Source organism: Hypanus sabinus, chromosome 1 (genome assembly GCF_030144855.1).
Source record: "Hypanus sabinus isolate sHypSab1 chromosome 1, sHypSab1.hap1, whole genome shotgun sequence".
Lineage (NCBI taxonomy): Eukaryota > Metazoa > Chordata > Chondrichthyes > Myliobatiformes > Dasyatidae > Hypanus > Hypanus sabinus.
In genome coordinates, this window is record NC_082706.1 from 97170556 (window position 1) to 97184215 (window position 13660).

The 13660-nt window shown below is 35.9% G+C and overlaps 1 protein-coding gene across 3 annotated transcripts in view; it reads right to left on the reverse strand.

Moving 5' to 3' along the window:
* Positions 1-13660, reverse strand: part of atp9b (ATPase phospholipid transporting 9B) — a 321211-nt gene that overhangs the window by 95707 nt on the left and 211844 nt on the right. For all 3 annotated transcript variants that reach the window (XM_059972582.1, XM_059972575.1, XM_059972567.1), the window contains one exon: positions 1355-1515. In XM_059972582.1, coding sequence (XP_059828565.1) covers positions 1355-1515 — 161 coding nt within the window. The remainder of the gene's footprint in view (positions 1-1354; positions 1516-13660) is intronic.

The following is a 13660-nucleotide window of genomic DNA, read 5'->3' on the forward strand; positions in this document are numbered from 1 at the left end:
CACCTGAAATGCTCTCTGTACAGTACGTCTCTCTTCTCTCCTCTCCCATTCGGCAGGAGATACAGAAGTATGAGAGCCTGAACCAGACACAAGGACAGCTTCTACAAGATAAACTCTTGATCTCCCAATCTAACTCTTCATGGCCCTTATACTCTATTTGCCGACTTGCATTTTATTTTCTGCAACACTGCATTCTGCATTTCCTTTTTACTATGTCGACGTAATTATGTTCGGCAGGATCTGTCTGGATGACATGTAAAACAGCCTTTCACTGTATTTCTTCACATGACAATAATAAACCAATGTTATAGTTAAGCAAGGAAGCTATTAACAGATTTACTGGATTTATGCCTACAACAGGGTAGGTTATCTATTGAGGAATGATTATATGGGCCAGGCTTGTATCTACTCGAGTTTAAAAGTGGTAGGATCAACTTGACTGAACAAAGATGATACTAAAAGGTTTTGACAGAATGGGGGATATAATGTTTCTACCTGTAGGACAATCTAGAACTAAGAATCATGTTCAAAAATAAGGGGGTACCCTTTCAGGGAGATAAGCCATTCTTCTGGACCACCCCTCCCCATTCTGAGATCATGTACCTTCAGAACCCTCTCTTCCTCAACTGATGGTGGAAGCAGAGGCAAGACAGAGATAAACAAATTCTTGATAAAGGGGTGAAAGATTAGGGTGGACTATGCAGCAGACTCATGAGAACAAGTAGCAATGTCTCTATGTTCAAATCATGTAAAAGTTAATAGGCCCAACCTCCTATTTCATCTTGTCTCAAATCCAGCTTTGGTGGTTGTCAACATTATTTGAATTTGATTCTTCATGCACAGCAAAATGGAAGCACACAGTTTTATATGGATGCTATAAAAAGTTAATACAATTCCACTCCTAACCAAATTATGAGAAATTGGTGCAACTCAGGAACATGTGAAAAACAATTAAAATTGATTTTGAAATTAAACATCGGCAAGCATAAATCAATCTATTAAAGTGATGAAATAAACAAGGCACTTAGGAGAACAGGATTTTACATTCAAACTTATGGGATTACAATTTTTCTATTCACTACCTCATTTGCTAATTACTTCAATAATTGCTTTATGTTACTTGCTAGCACCGTGAAATTCAAGCTATTGTAATAAATGAATGGCAGGAACAGAGCAAGTGGCACAAGTTTCACAGTAGTTTGATCCTTCCGGGACCATCATATTTTTCTGCTTATGCTACTATAGTTTCATGATAAAGATCAGTTCATTTGACAATTACAGGCTGGTATGAATTTCAACATTCATGTTCAGTGACTCGAAGCAGTTTTTTTTAATAAAGAACGTAAAATCTTACCTGATGGGAATGATATATGAAAATAATAGGATGAATCGGAATAGGTATCGATACCAGGGGCCTACAAATCCTTGCAAAGCCACCATAACAACGGACAGCACAACCAGAGCTAAAAACAAGGCTTTTGTCAGTCGATTTAGCTCCAGATCCAGTAAGCCAACCTGCAAGAAATCAAAGTAGCAATTACAAGTTAAACTGGCACAAATCAATCCACGTACCAAAAGTATTAAAGGTGACCCTGAATTATTGGAAGGATTGCTCTCCTAGAACACCACCCAAGTTACAATTTTACCAAATGTGAAGTCATCTACTTCTGCATCAAGAAAAGTGTTTTAAAAGTGTTTTCTTACTGCTTTAACACAGGGTTTGCCTGTATTTGTTTTTAAAAAGGTTTAAAAAGGAGTATGAGCTGTATGTTTTAAAAAATGCCTGTATTCCTTTAAAAAGAGCTGGTGGTAAAGTGGAGGCTAACCTTGCCAATGCACACATCTGCATAACGATGGCTAGGAACAGCATGGAGGTGAGATACATCGGATGGTTAAGCTTGTGTCTTTAGGAGACACTGAAAATAAGTGTACGGGAGAAGGAAGAAAAGTTGTTAAAAATACTTTGGCTAGAACTCTGTGTTAATAGCAGAACTGGGAAAGGAAAGATGCAAGTGGTCATATAACCAAAGGAAAGAATTGGAAGAGAATGGTATAGGACATTGATAGCTACAGAGAATCAACTAGATCATGGGGGGGGGGGGGGGGGGGGGAGGAGGTGCAAAGGGTATGTCAAATGTTGCAATGCACCGCAGCATTCACAAATGATGCCCTTGTTTCTCTCAGTAAGGCAGGGTAGTGGATATCTGATTAGTGGACATGGAGTACTAGAAGGTCACTTATTTGGGTGGAAGCAAAACATTGAAGGATACTGGAAGGAAAGGTGACAGTAATAATTTGTAACAAAGGATTTAAGATGGGATTTCCTTTTGGGGAGAAGCTCATGAAATAAATAAGTGGAATTAACAAAAAAAAAGAAAAATGCAATATGATTAGTATTCTACAAAAAGCTGACAGGAGTAATTTGTTAATGATTAATTCATGAGGTATGATCAGAGCTTTGACAAAATAAAATCACATCACAAATGCAGATTAAATGGAGCAGAAATGCTACAAATTGTCATTTTTTTCCCCTCGGAAAGGTATCTCATTGTGAAAAGATGAACACGATTTCAAAGTTTCCATGGCTTCCTGGAACATAATGACAAAACTGCACTGATTGGTTGATCTAGTCTGCACAGTATTATTATGAAAACTCCTGAGGTTTTTTTTCTTGATGAAATTAGAATTATGCAAAGTAATGAACAAAAAAAATGAAAACACAACTATCCTATTGTGTTTAACAGGCAATTCCTAGACAATTAAAACAAGAACTTCAATTCTATTTATTCCAAAATGGATACTACTCTTCCCATATCCCATTGTTTTAGCTTCAATTATTATCCTTTCTTTCCTATAAAACCACACAACAGCCCATGCTTCAATTGTTACTCATGTCAGAGCAGTCTATGCTCTACGAATTTCTTGTACGCTATAAATACAATTTTAAGTCAGAAATTCTCTAACACTTTCTCTTCATGTGAAGGGGACATATACTTCTAATCATTACACAAATGTAATTTTCAAAGTCTCTTTGGTTTCTACTTAGCACCTGCTTCAACAGAAACAATCCTGTTGAAATAGTTTTACATCTCCGACAAACCCTCGTGTAATTATACCCAAAGTGCTCAACTCCAAATTGCAAGACACTCCAAAGAATTGTGCACTAACCATGTGCACTGTACAAATAGATAACTCACTTATCTTTTTTTATTCTTGAACTCTGCTCCATAAAGTTAAAACTAGTCTTTACTTAGGGAATGATGGATCTGAATTTCACTCCGTTCTAGTAAATCCTTTTTAAATATCACTATTTATGTAGTCCCATGATAGCTCTTCATTCTAAAATGTATTACACTTGATCAAATACCATCTGTCATACCTGTCCATCTCAGTAGCCTGCATTTTCCTAAATTCTTTTATATACTGTGTTACCACATATCTTTCTGGAGACTTACGTAGGTTCATGTAATATGTGTTGTCTAACAAGTGTTGAAATCTGCAGATTTATTTAACTGTTGCCCAAAAATTAAAAATAAAGAAATGTGGTGGAGAGGGAAGAAATTAAGGGGAAAGAAATCTGCTTGGATCCAGCCTTAAGCTTCCAAGTAATTTATCTTTTCAGCTGTGCTGTGCAATCAAAAACAGACTGCTTCTAAATTACTGAAGTCATATTTATAATTGCATTCAATGTTTTTGTGATAACTGTTAATCATATCCAAAAGTTCCAAAGGCTTCCACTTAACTTATTCTCCCTGTTCATCACAATCAAGAAAAGTAGTGAGGAGAGAGTGCATAACAAGTCCTCTCACCACTTTCCAGCAGGTCTTTGTAAAACCCATATCATTGTAAAATGGGAAATAAACACAAGAACACAAATGTTTCCTTTAATTAAAGGAACAATCACAAAATTATATCTAAACACTTGTGAAAAATTCAAACATTCCAAAGCCTTGCCTTTTTCTTCCCCTGAGAACTAAGGCTCTATACATGACAGCTAAATGATTTATCAGCTGCACTCAAAGTAACACAACAGAGGCAAATATCTTGCAATTTCCACAACTTCCACTAATACGTGGTTTCTGGTTGAATTATCAAGAAAAATGGGTTTTTGGATTAAAAAGAAGAAAAATTAAGCTAGAGAAGCAGAGCACGTTTCAAAGGCCAGATCTCTTTGCGTTCACAATGGCAGTCTAAGTTTCAGGCCTCACTGCGGATCAGATGAAGTCATTATTCATTCAGTCAAGGAAAAAAGACTCAATTACCTCAACCTAAAGATGCTATCAATGAATGCAAAGTGCATATTTTGCTCTATTCATCTAAATCCCATTAAAAGTGAAAGGAATGATTTAATCTGGCTGTCTAAAGTTGGGTTTTTTTGTAATAAAATAAAGAATCACTGTCTCATAATATGCATAACTACTGACTAAGACTACTCGCCCGCATCATAACAGCAATAAAATCTGTGAAACTCTATATAGAAAATTCAGCAAAGAATACTACTGTTCCCAAGGAAAAAGTCACGGCTTCAATGAACTGCCACCTCATAAATATGTTAAGTTCTGCTTGGTTACGACAAAGAAAAACAATGCTTTGTAACTAAATGTGTTGCATAACATTTTCCCTTACCCGCACAGTGTAACCATCACTTTCAATCGACAGACTACAAAAACATCTGATTTGTAATTGGTTCATCAAAAGCAAGAACAAATTGAAGACAAAAAGTAAATGGAGGCTTCCATGACAAGCCATACTCATGTCAGCACTTAATTAATAGGCAACAATGATAATCTGACAAAAATACAGTAAAACACCATATTAAATAAAATAAAAACAGAACTGTCTGTAAACAAAATGTACTTTATTCACAATAATCCATGTTAATGTACCACTAATTAGACTTGTACAATGCTGGCTACCATTTCCCGAAATGCTGACTGTAATCAGATACACTGTAGTGCATGGGAAAACGCAAAGTTAAAAGGACATTAGCTTTATTGCCTTGCATTAACTTTTTGCTCAGTTTCAGTTTGACATTTTACATTTGGGCAAGCAGTTAATGAAATCCTGATAGCAATGATTATTGCAGGAACACTGGGCAGTTTTTAATCTGCTTCAACGTTAAATTTTTATGCCAGAAGGAAAAGAATTTCAAAATGAGGACCAAAATTAAGTCTTAGCTAAAAAATTGCTAATTTAACCACTCTCAACTGTTTGCAATGCTTGTATGTCTGTTTTGCCTTTACCCTGATAATTACAAAATACATAGCAATTTGCACTAGAACTGGATAGTGTTCAGCAAACATACATGTTATTTCACCTGCTGCTCCTGAGTTTTTTCAAAATCGTGAATCATCAGACCACAATCTTGATCTCCACGTAGCAATAAAGTCATAGTCATTTATTTAAGAGATTAAGCTGTTAAATACTCAGAATCAGGAAGGTGAGACAGCCTATTCAATTTTTTCAAACTTTAACACACAGAAATGGATGGAAGGGAATGGAAGGCCATTTTTAAAACTAGTGGCAACTCAAGGTTGAGCAATATCACTGCAATCCGAATCATTGACAAAATAGTCACTGTTTGACATTTCATAGAAGGCCCATTCCAATGTTAACAATGACTTTGGATATGGCACTGAAAACTTTGTTTCTGAAATTATTTTCTTCTGCTTCGATAATGAGGAACTTGTGCTGACTGAATTCTAGCTGTTTTCAAAGAGAACTTTGGCCTCTTTATCTTTAGTACTAGAGTGGTTATTGTGCATAAATCTCTTAATATTGTAAAGATAAAATTATGGAGGGGTTTGGGCATTAGTTTCTACACTAAAGTGTCAACTTATAGTATAAAAAGTGAGACTTCATAAGCTGAAGTTTGCTAACTGCATGGTTAGCACAACACCTTATGGTACAGGTGACCCGGGGTCAATTCCTGCAACTGCCTGTAAGGAGATTATACGTTCTCCCCATGGGTTTCCTCCCATAGTCCAAAGACATACCATACATATCAACTGGAAGGTTAATTGGTCATTGTAAGCTGTCCTATGATTAGACTAGGGTTAAGTCGAGTGGGGTTGCTGGGTGGAGTGGCTTGAAGGGCCAGTTGGGCCTATTCTGTGCTGTATCTCAATAAGTAAAGAAATAAAAAGTGAAGACAGGCTTGTCCATTATATTAATCCATTAATTAGTCCATTGATTATATAATAATCAGGTTCTAAACCAAAAAGTAATAATTCCACATTCAGACCCTCGACCTAGCAATAGCCTACAAATAAATGCTATTTCTTTATTGATTATATTAACCAAAAAGCAATCCTACATGCTGTATCTACCTTCATCTGCCATGGCACAATATGAAGATGTGCACACTGCTTGAAAAAGTAATAGGTCACCATTTTAACTCTGGACAAAGAGCCTCTACATAACACAATTGCTGCCAGAACCAGTGGCTTTTATTTCCCACTTCCAGAAAATGAATTCTCAGTTATTTACTTAAACACCTACTTACACAGTGACATGTTAAAAAGTATGATGGGTGCAGTTTTAATTCTACTTCCTTATTCAAGGACGAAATACAGTACTGAACTAAAGTTAGTATATTCAGGAATTGTGACATTGTGCAAAATAAAAATACTAGGACACACAAATAACTTGAGATGAAAATAAATGAATCTACAATTGGTTCATCTTTGAGTAAAAATATTACATCTGGTATGCCTGCAATAATTGTTGATGCAAAGCTCCTATACCACAGTATATATAACCGTAATGGATGATTGGTAATTCTGAACTGGAAAGGAGTCATAACAACTTGACATTTTTAGCTGACTCCGTAACTTTTCTTCACTGATCTATAACTAGTCTACAACTGCAGAGCGATCACAGCAATTACACATCAGCAGACTTCATGCTGATATTGTGCAATACTATTTCAAACATTTTCTAGCAACTATTTTTAAATCCTGAAATGTAATATTATAAAAGGGTGAGATTACTGAGTTTTCCAAAAAATTATTTCAACTCATTGAAAGAAATACTGTAACAAAAAAACAGGATATTATTCCACTCAAAAGATAGCTTCATTCTAACTTTCTAATGTTATTTTGGTGTTACTCGCACTTATGAAACAGTTGATGATCAATTTCATACTTAATGGCTTGTAAGAAATCCTAACATTTGGACTTATGGGAAAAGTTGCAGATTGACAGATAAAGTAAAAAGGTCTGTATTAATTTCCAAATAAAGAAATGCATGGAGTGGTATTTCACTATGATTATACTCCAAAGTACCAATTACTACACATCAGAAACTATAGCGGGTGACACTCTACAATAAAGGGAATAATTTCCAGTTGGAGAGACAGAAACTGCTAATATGCAGGGTTCGAGTCTACAAGAATCTCTGCAAAAGGAAGTAGCTAATAAGGTTTAATGATGCATGTCAGGAAGCCACAGTATGTAGGGAAACACAGCTGGCTTCATTTTGTAAACTCTTCTGAATACACATCTTTCCAGTTCTCGATTGTCAGCTGTGCAAGTGCCACTGGGGACAATTTAAATCATAAATCAGGATAGTCCTCAATTTCTTGAAATTAGAGCCAATGTATATTAATACAACATTGCTTCCAAACCACTGCCCTTATTGAATCTTAGCAGACATTTCTCAAAATAGTGCAAAGCCAATGTTTGTTTTTTAAAAGTAAACTATATTCTTTAACCTGCTTCCTGGCAACTCAAGAGTTTCAGACAAAACCAAGAACTGACCTGTAAAATATTTTTTACACAGCTAGAATTTTATATTTTAACCTAGAGCATTGAACTTATACTTAAAAGAAATTGATGCATGTAAACAAGCTAACAAATTACTCATTTTAGTAACCAACATAATTTGAAAGTATTGTATTAAATGCAATGTGCAGGTGACAGTAATTAGCAGCAGATGACAGAAGTAGCCTGAACTCATGCCAGATGGCGGCTAAGGGTCAGTGGAAAGTAGAAAATCCACCACAAGGAAACTGTTGTAACATACAACTACTATCAAACTTCCAAGCATTCAAAAACAAATTAATTATTCTATCTCAGGAAGAAACCAACATGGCTATAACATTAAATTGCAATTTGCACACACATACCACTTTACTCAAATCAGTTTAAATAATTTAATTGCAAGACAAATACTTAAATTCAGAAAGAAAGCATAGCACTGTCATAAATGTAAACAGCTAATAACAAGATTACAATACTTCAACTACAATAGTTTTTACAAATGTTACAGCATGCAAGAACAAAATGTTAATGCAAATGCAATACCTTGTAAATTGACCACTGTCGGCAAGGTTGATCAAACCAAAATGAAAAAAATAGCTTTGCCTTAACTTGCTGCAAAAATTATATCATAATTATATGTATTTAATTATGAATTGAAAAGCTTCCAACAGAAGCATGTTTAATATCAATGGCGTACGTCATGAAATTTGTTGATCTGCAGTAGCAGTATACTGCAATACATAATAAACACCTATAAATTACAATAAGTATATAAAAAAAATAGGAGGGCAATGTTCATGGATTTATTGCCCATTCAGAGATCTGATGGCTGAGGGGAAGAAGTTGTTCTTGAAACATTGAACTTGTCTCTTCAGGCTCCTGTATCACCTCCTTAACGGTAGCACTGATAAGAGGGCACGTCCTGGGTGATGGGGGTCCTTATTGATGGATGCCGCCTTCTTGAAGCATCGCCTTTTGAAGGTGTCCTCTATGCTGGGGAATCTAATGCCCATGATGGGGCTGGCTTTTTCTCATCCTGTGTAGTGGCCCCTCCATACCAGATGGTTATGCAACCAGTCAGAATGCTCTCTACAGTACAACTGTTGAAATTTGCAAGCATCTTTGGTGACATACCAATTTTCATCAAATCCCTAATGAAATATAGCTGCTGTCACACTTTCTTTGTAAGTTCATCAACATGTTGGCCTCAGGAGAGATCTTCAATGATATTGTCACCCAGGAACTTCAAACTGCTCATTCTTTCCACTTCTGATCCATGGATGAGGACTAGTGTGTGTTGCCTCGACTTCCCATTCCTGAAGTCCACAATTAATTCCTTGGTCTTACTGATGTCTTGAGTACAAGGTTGTCTTGACACTACTCAATCATCTAATCTATCTCATTCCTATACTCATCCTTGTCACCATCTGATACTCTGCCAACAATAGTTATGCCATCGGCAAATTTATAGATGCCATTTGAGGTGTCCCTAGCCACACAGTCATGAGTGTACAGAGAATAGAGCAGAAGAGAGCTAAACCTATATCCTAGAGGAGTTATTATGCCAATCTGCATAGACTATGGTCTCCGGGTGTGGAAGTCAAGGATCTAATTGCAGTGTAAGTTACAGAGGACCAGGTTTTGGAGCTTGTTGATTAAAATTAAATGTATTATTGTGTAGAGTGCTCAGCTGTAATCAATAAACAACAGCCTGACACAGGTACAACTACAGCCTGGTGATGCAAAGGTCAAGTGCAGCGCCAGTGAGATTGCATCCACTGTAGACTGACTGTGTCAACAGGCAAATTGCAGCAGGTCTAGTCCTTGCTTAGGCAGGAATTGATTCCAGCCATGACCAACTTCTCACAGCACTTTATTACAGTAGATATGAGAGCCACTGGGTGATAGTTCTTGAGGCAGCCTCTATCTGCAGCAATGAGAGATTGAAGATTTCCTTGAACACTCCTTCCAATTGGTTGGCACAGATTTTCAAAGCCCTACCATTAGGGCCTGACTCTTTGTGAGGGTTCACCCTTTAGGAAGTTGTTCTGATGCCAGCCTCCAACACAGAGATCACAGGGTCACCAGATGCTGCAGGGATTTACACAAGTGTATTTCAAAGCATGCATAAAAAGCATGGTGCTCATCTAGGAGTGAAGCATCAGACTTTCATGTTGGGTTTTGCTTTGTAAGAAGTAAAGGCCTGCAAACACTACCAGAGCTGATATATAAGTGACTTAGTCTCTAACCGTAATTGTAATTGTTTTGTCAGCCAACTACGTATAAGCTACTAATAGTTATTTTTAATGAGCCATTTTCTATGTCTTCCAAAGCTGTTTATATATAAGGTTTATCTATAATAGTAATGCATTTTTTCTCATCTTAGGTCAGTTCAATATACAAGGGGTAATTGTCAAAATCACACTATGGTAAAAGGCAGCACACCATTAAGTCCAACTTCAACTTCAGATTCAGATCATTGTCATTTAGAAACCACAAATGCAATGCAGTTAAAAAATGAGACAACATTCTCCGGAATGATATCACAAAAAAAGCGCATGACAAAACAGACCACACAAGAAAAACCACATGACGTTCCCCAATCCAGAGTCTGGAGAATCCTTTCCAAAGCCCAACCAATCGTTCCTGGTACCAAGTGCAATACTAAAATTTTTAGATTAACAAGATATTGTATTATACTATTGGTCTATAACTAACAGCAAAGTTTTGGGTGGAGAGCTACAGAAGACCATGGTAGCTTCAAACTGATCTGAGATCTTTGGATTGGAGATTCCAAAAAAACAGTCATAGAGACTTTAAAAAAACCTTAGTTCTCATTCATGCTCTATATGACTGTTGCCTATGCAACTGTCAGAAATAGTGAGGCTGTCATGTCTTTAGACACAAATTGCATCAAGTCAGCTCACAAATGAATGCAAAAAAAAACTAGAAGGCATCAATACTAGAAATAGTTCATTTGTTCATACAGCTGGGAAATTGCTATCTTCACTGTACTTTAATCTCCATTCTAGAGCAGCAATTAAGAATTAAGTTACATATTACACAATTTTAGTCAAGCAAAATATCATTACTTAGCTCAGGTTTTCACATCTAAAGTGGCTTTCTCTTAGAATTAACAGAGCCACTGTCCAAATAATGATTGTTAAATTACAGACCAATGAAACATAAAATTATGGCGCTGGTGGAAATCAGCTGATATTCTTAAAATATTCCACAAATGTAGTATTGAAACACAAAATTAACATAAGCAAGTAAATTGTATTAACTGAAATAATTCAAATTGAATTCATCTACATCCAATTTCATGACCACGTTGGACATGCCTTGAAGTCGCAATTGAAATTTGAGAAAACAAAACAGAATATCAATTCATGGAACTCCCTATATTAAAATAAGTGCTTCTTATCAACAACTTTCGATTTACAAACAATTTTTTTCTGCATTTGTTTTATTGAAGAATGTCTATTTTGCTTTGCAAGCAATTTCAGTACTCCTCCTTGGGCAACCATTGGTCTGGATGACTACTGCAGTGGCTATAATGTTACTGTACGTAAAATTGCACTGCAGTGACTCACCATTATCCGCAAACTAACAATCTCTACCATCAAGGAATTGGGCTTCAGGCATTCTGGAATGCCACTTCCTACTTATTCTCCCTACTTAGAATATACATTGGTACTTCTCTATTATTAATAGGCCTAAATCTTGGAACTTCCAATACAACAGCACTGTAAACAGTATCCTTGGAAGCCTCAGCCATTCATGTGATGAAGTTGCCAGTAACAATCAGACCCTAAAAAAAAATTTAATTTTGAAAAACACATCCCTTGCACCATTCACAAATAAAGTGTGCGCATAAATGAAAAATCCACTAGTGTCATGAAATAGTTGGCCACTATTCTCAAACTAGCCACCAGCTAAACTGGAAGAGATGAAGAGGTGTTTACCATGCAAACGTTAACTTTAAATTGCAACACAGAAATATTTTCATGTGTAAAATCATTCTGTGAAGCAATATTCAAAGGTCAACAAATCCATTTCTTCTTACAATAGCTGTGAAGTATGTCAGCACATCAGAACCTATCAAATGTTCCACTGCATTTACTGGTTAAAACCCACTACAATCTAAATCATGGCTGACATTTATTAAATATTCTATCTTTTATCTTTACTGTAGTGACTGCTCTATAAAAGATGAATTTTCACAGCTTTAGCACCTTCTTTTCTTTGTAATAGCCAACAATCAATCTGTAAAGTACACATGCTATATAGCCTGATAAACTGGCAAGTAATTGGATGCTTAATTTTTTTTTGGAAGACAACAACTGTATTCCATTCCTGTACATTTCAACTGACTAATATACCTGCACATACATGTAATTTGTCTACAAACATTGTAACTAAACAGCCTTTAAAACAGATAGACATAACTACATTCCAGAATATTGATAAAATGGGTTACTCTCTGAGTTTGGTGTTTTATAATTTGCTTGAAGAATTCTTTTCATGGATATAAAAAAATCATTTGGAACAAAGCTTTCTGGTGAATGCAGTATAATTACATATCTTGCAATGGAAGAACACTAACATTTTAAAGTCTTATTTCAAATTAGAAAAATGCTCCCTCTGCTTTGGGCCAGTGAAGCTAGTGGGGGAGGGAGAGAGAAGAGGGATGGAAAAAGCCAGAGTTACTAACAAATCACCATTTAGAAGTAATTTTTTTGCATTAAATGTGAGGGGTATTTGAATTATTTTAAGGAAGTTCTATTTAATGAAAAGTTGTTAGGTACCAGATTAAGATCACCACTTTAGTCTGCAACTATACTTGGAAATAGGGTCAGAATTATTCCAAATTATAATCCAATCTTAAAATGGTCCTCATTTACTTGGAATTGTTTTATTTAAGTAGGCCGAGTGTTTTATCTATTGACTGCAAAGTGAAGTCTTGTTTTTCCCCTCCTCCCCCCACCCCCACCTCAAAGGCACATTGATAACTTTCATCTGATGTGATCTGTATCACTGATAAGACTCCACAAGTGTATATATAGCCACAACATTTAGCAAGTCAAATTATGCTCTGGTTGTGTGGACTATGCTCAGAGCTAAAATTAAAGGAGTGATCCAAATTTTAAAAAAGAATCAAATCTATTGAAATATGTATTCACTGATTTAGCTAAAGAGTCATTGATCCCGCAAGCCCTTTGGACAACCAGCCAAGCTATTGTAATCTGAATTTTAAGAAGAAATCACTTTGATTAACAGCATAAACATTCAGTCTTATTCTGATATCAAAATGATAATGAAAACCAGATTAGTAGAAATAACCATTATGTATTTCACAAACCATTTTGCTTTCAAAAGCAACAGCCTCATTGTTGAACAAAGTCATAACATTACATTTGGTAAAATTAAAAGTAGTAATTTCTTGAGGTAAGATAAACTTGATGTAACTGCAGGCAAGCACAGTAAAACTAAAAATGCAGAATTTGCATCTTGATGTAGATATGAAAGCCTTAATTACTGGATACATCTGCTAGATGCTGGCATTAACAGTGGTGTATAATCCAGGGATCAGGCTGTCTGTTTTCATACCAGTTTTGTTATTATCTTTACATTAGCATTATTTACTGGATTAACTTTATACCAATCTGTTTCTATGGCCCAGAATTTGCAATGAACAACAGTGAGGCTAATCAGTGTTCACATTTATAATGGAGGAAATCTGCCAGCAACTTCTGGAGTATGTACATCCATAGTTGCTGTCTCAATTCCTTGCTCCACCACAGAGTGCACTGTTGTGCAGCTTTCACCAGTGTAATCTACATAAATCAGTGAATGAGGGAACCTTCAGGTACTTAAAATCATTCCAAAAATAA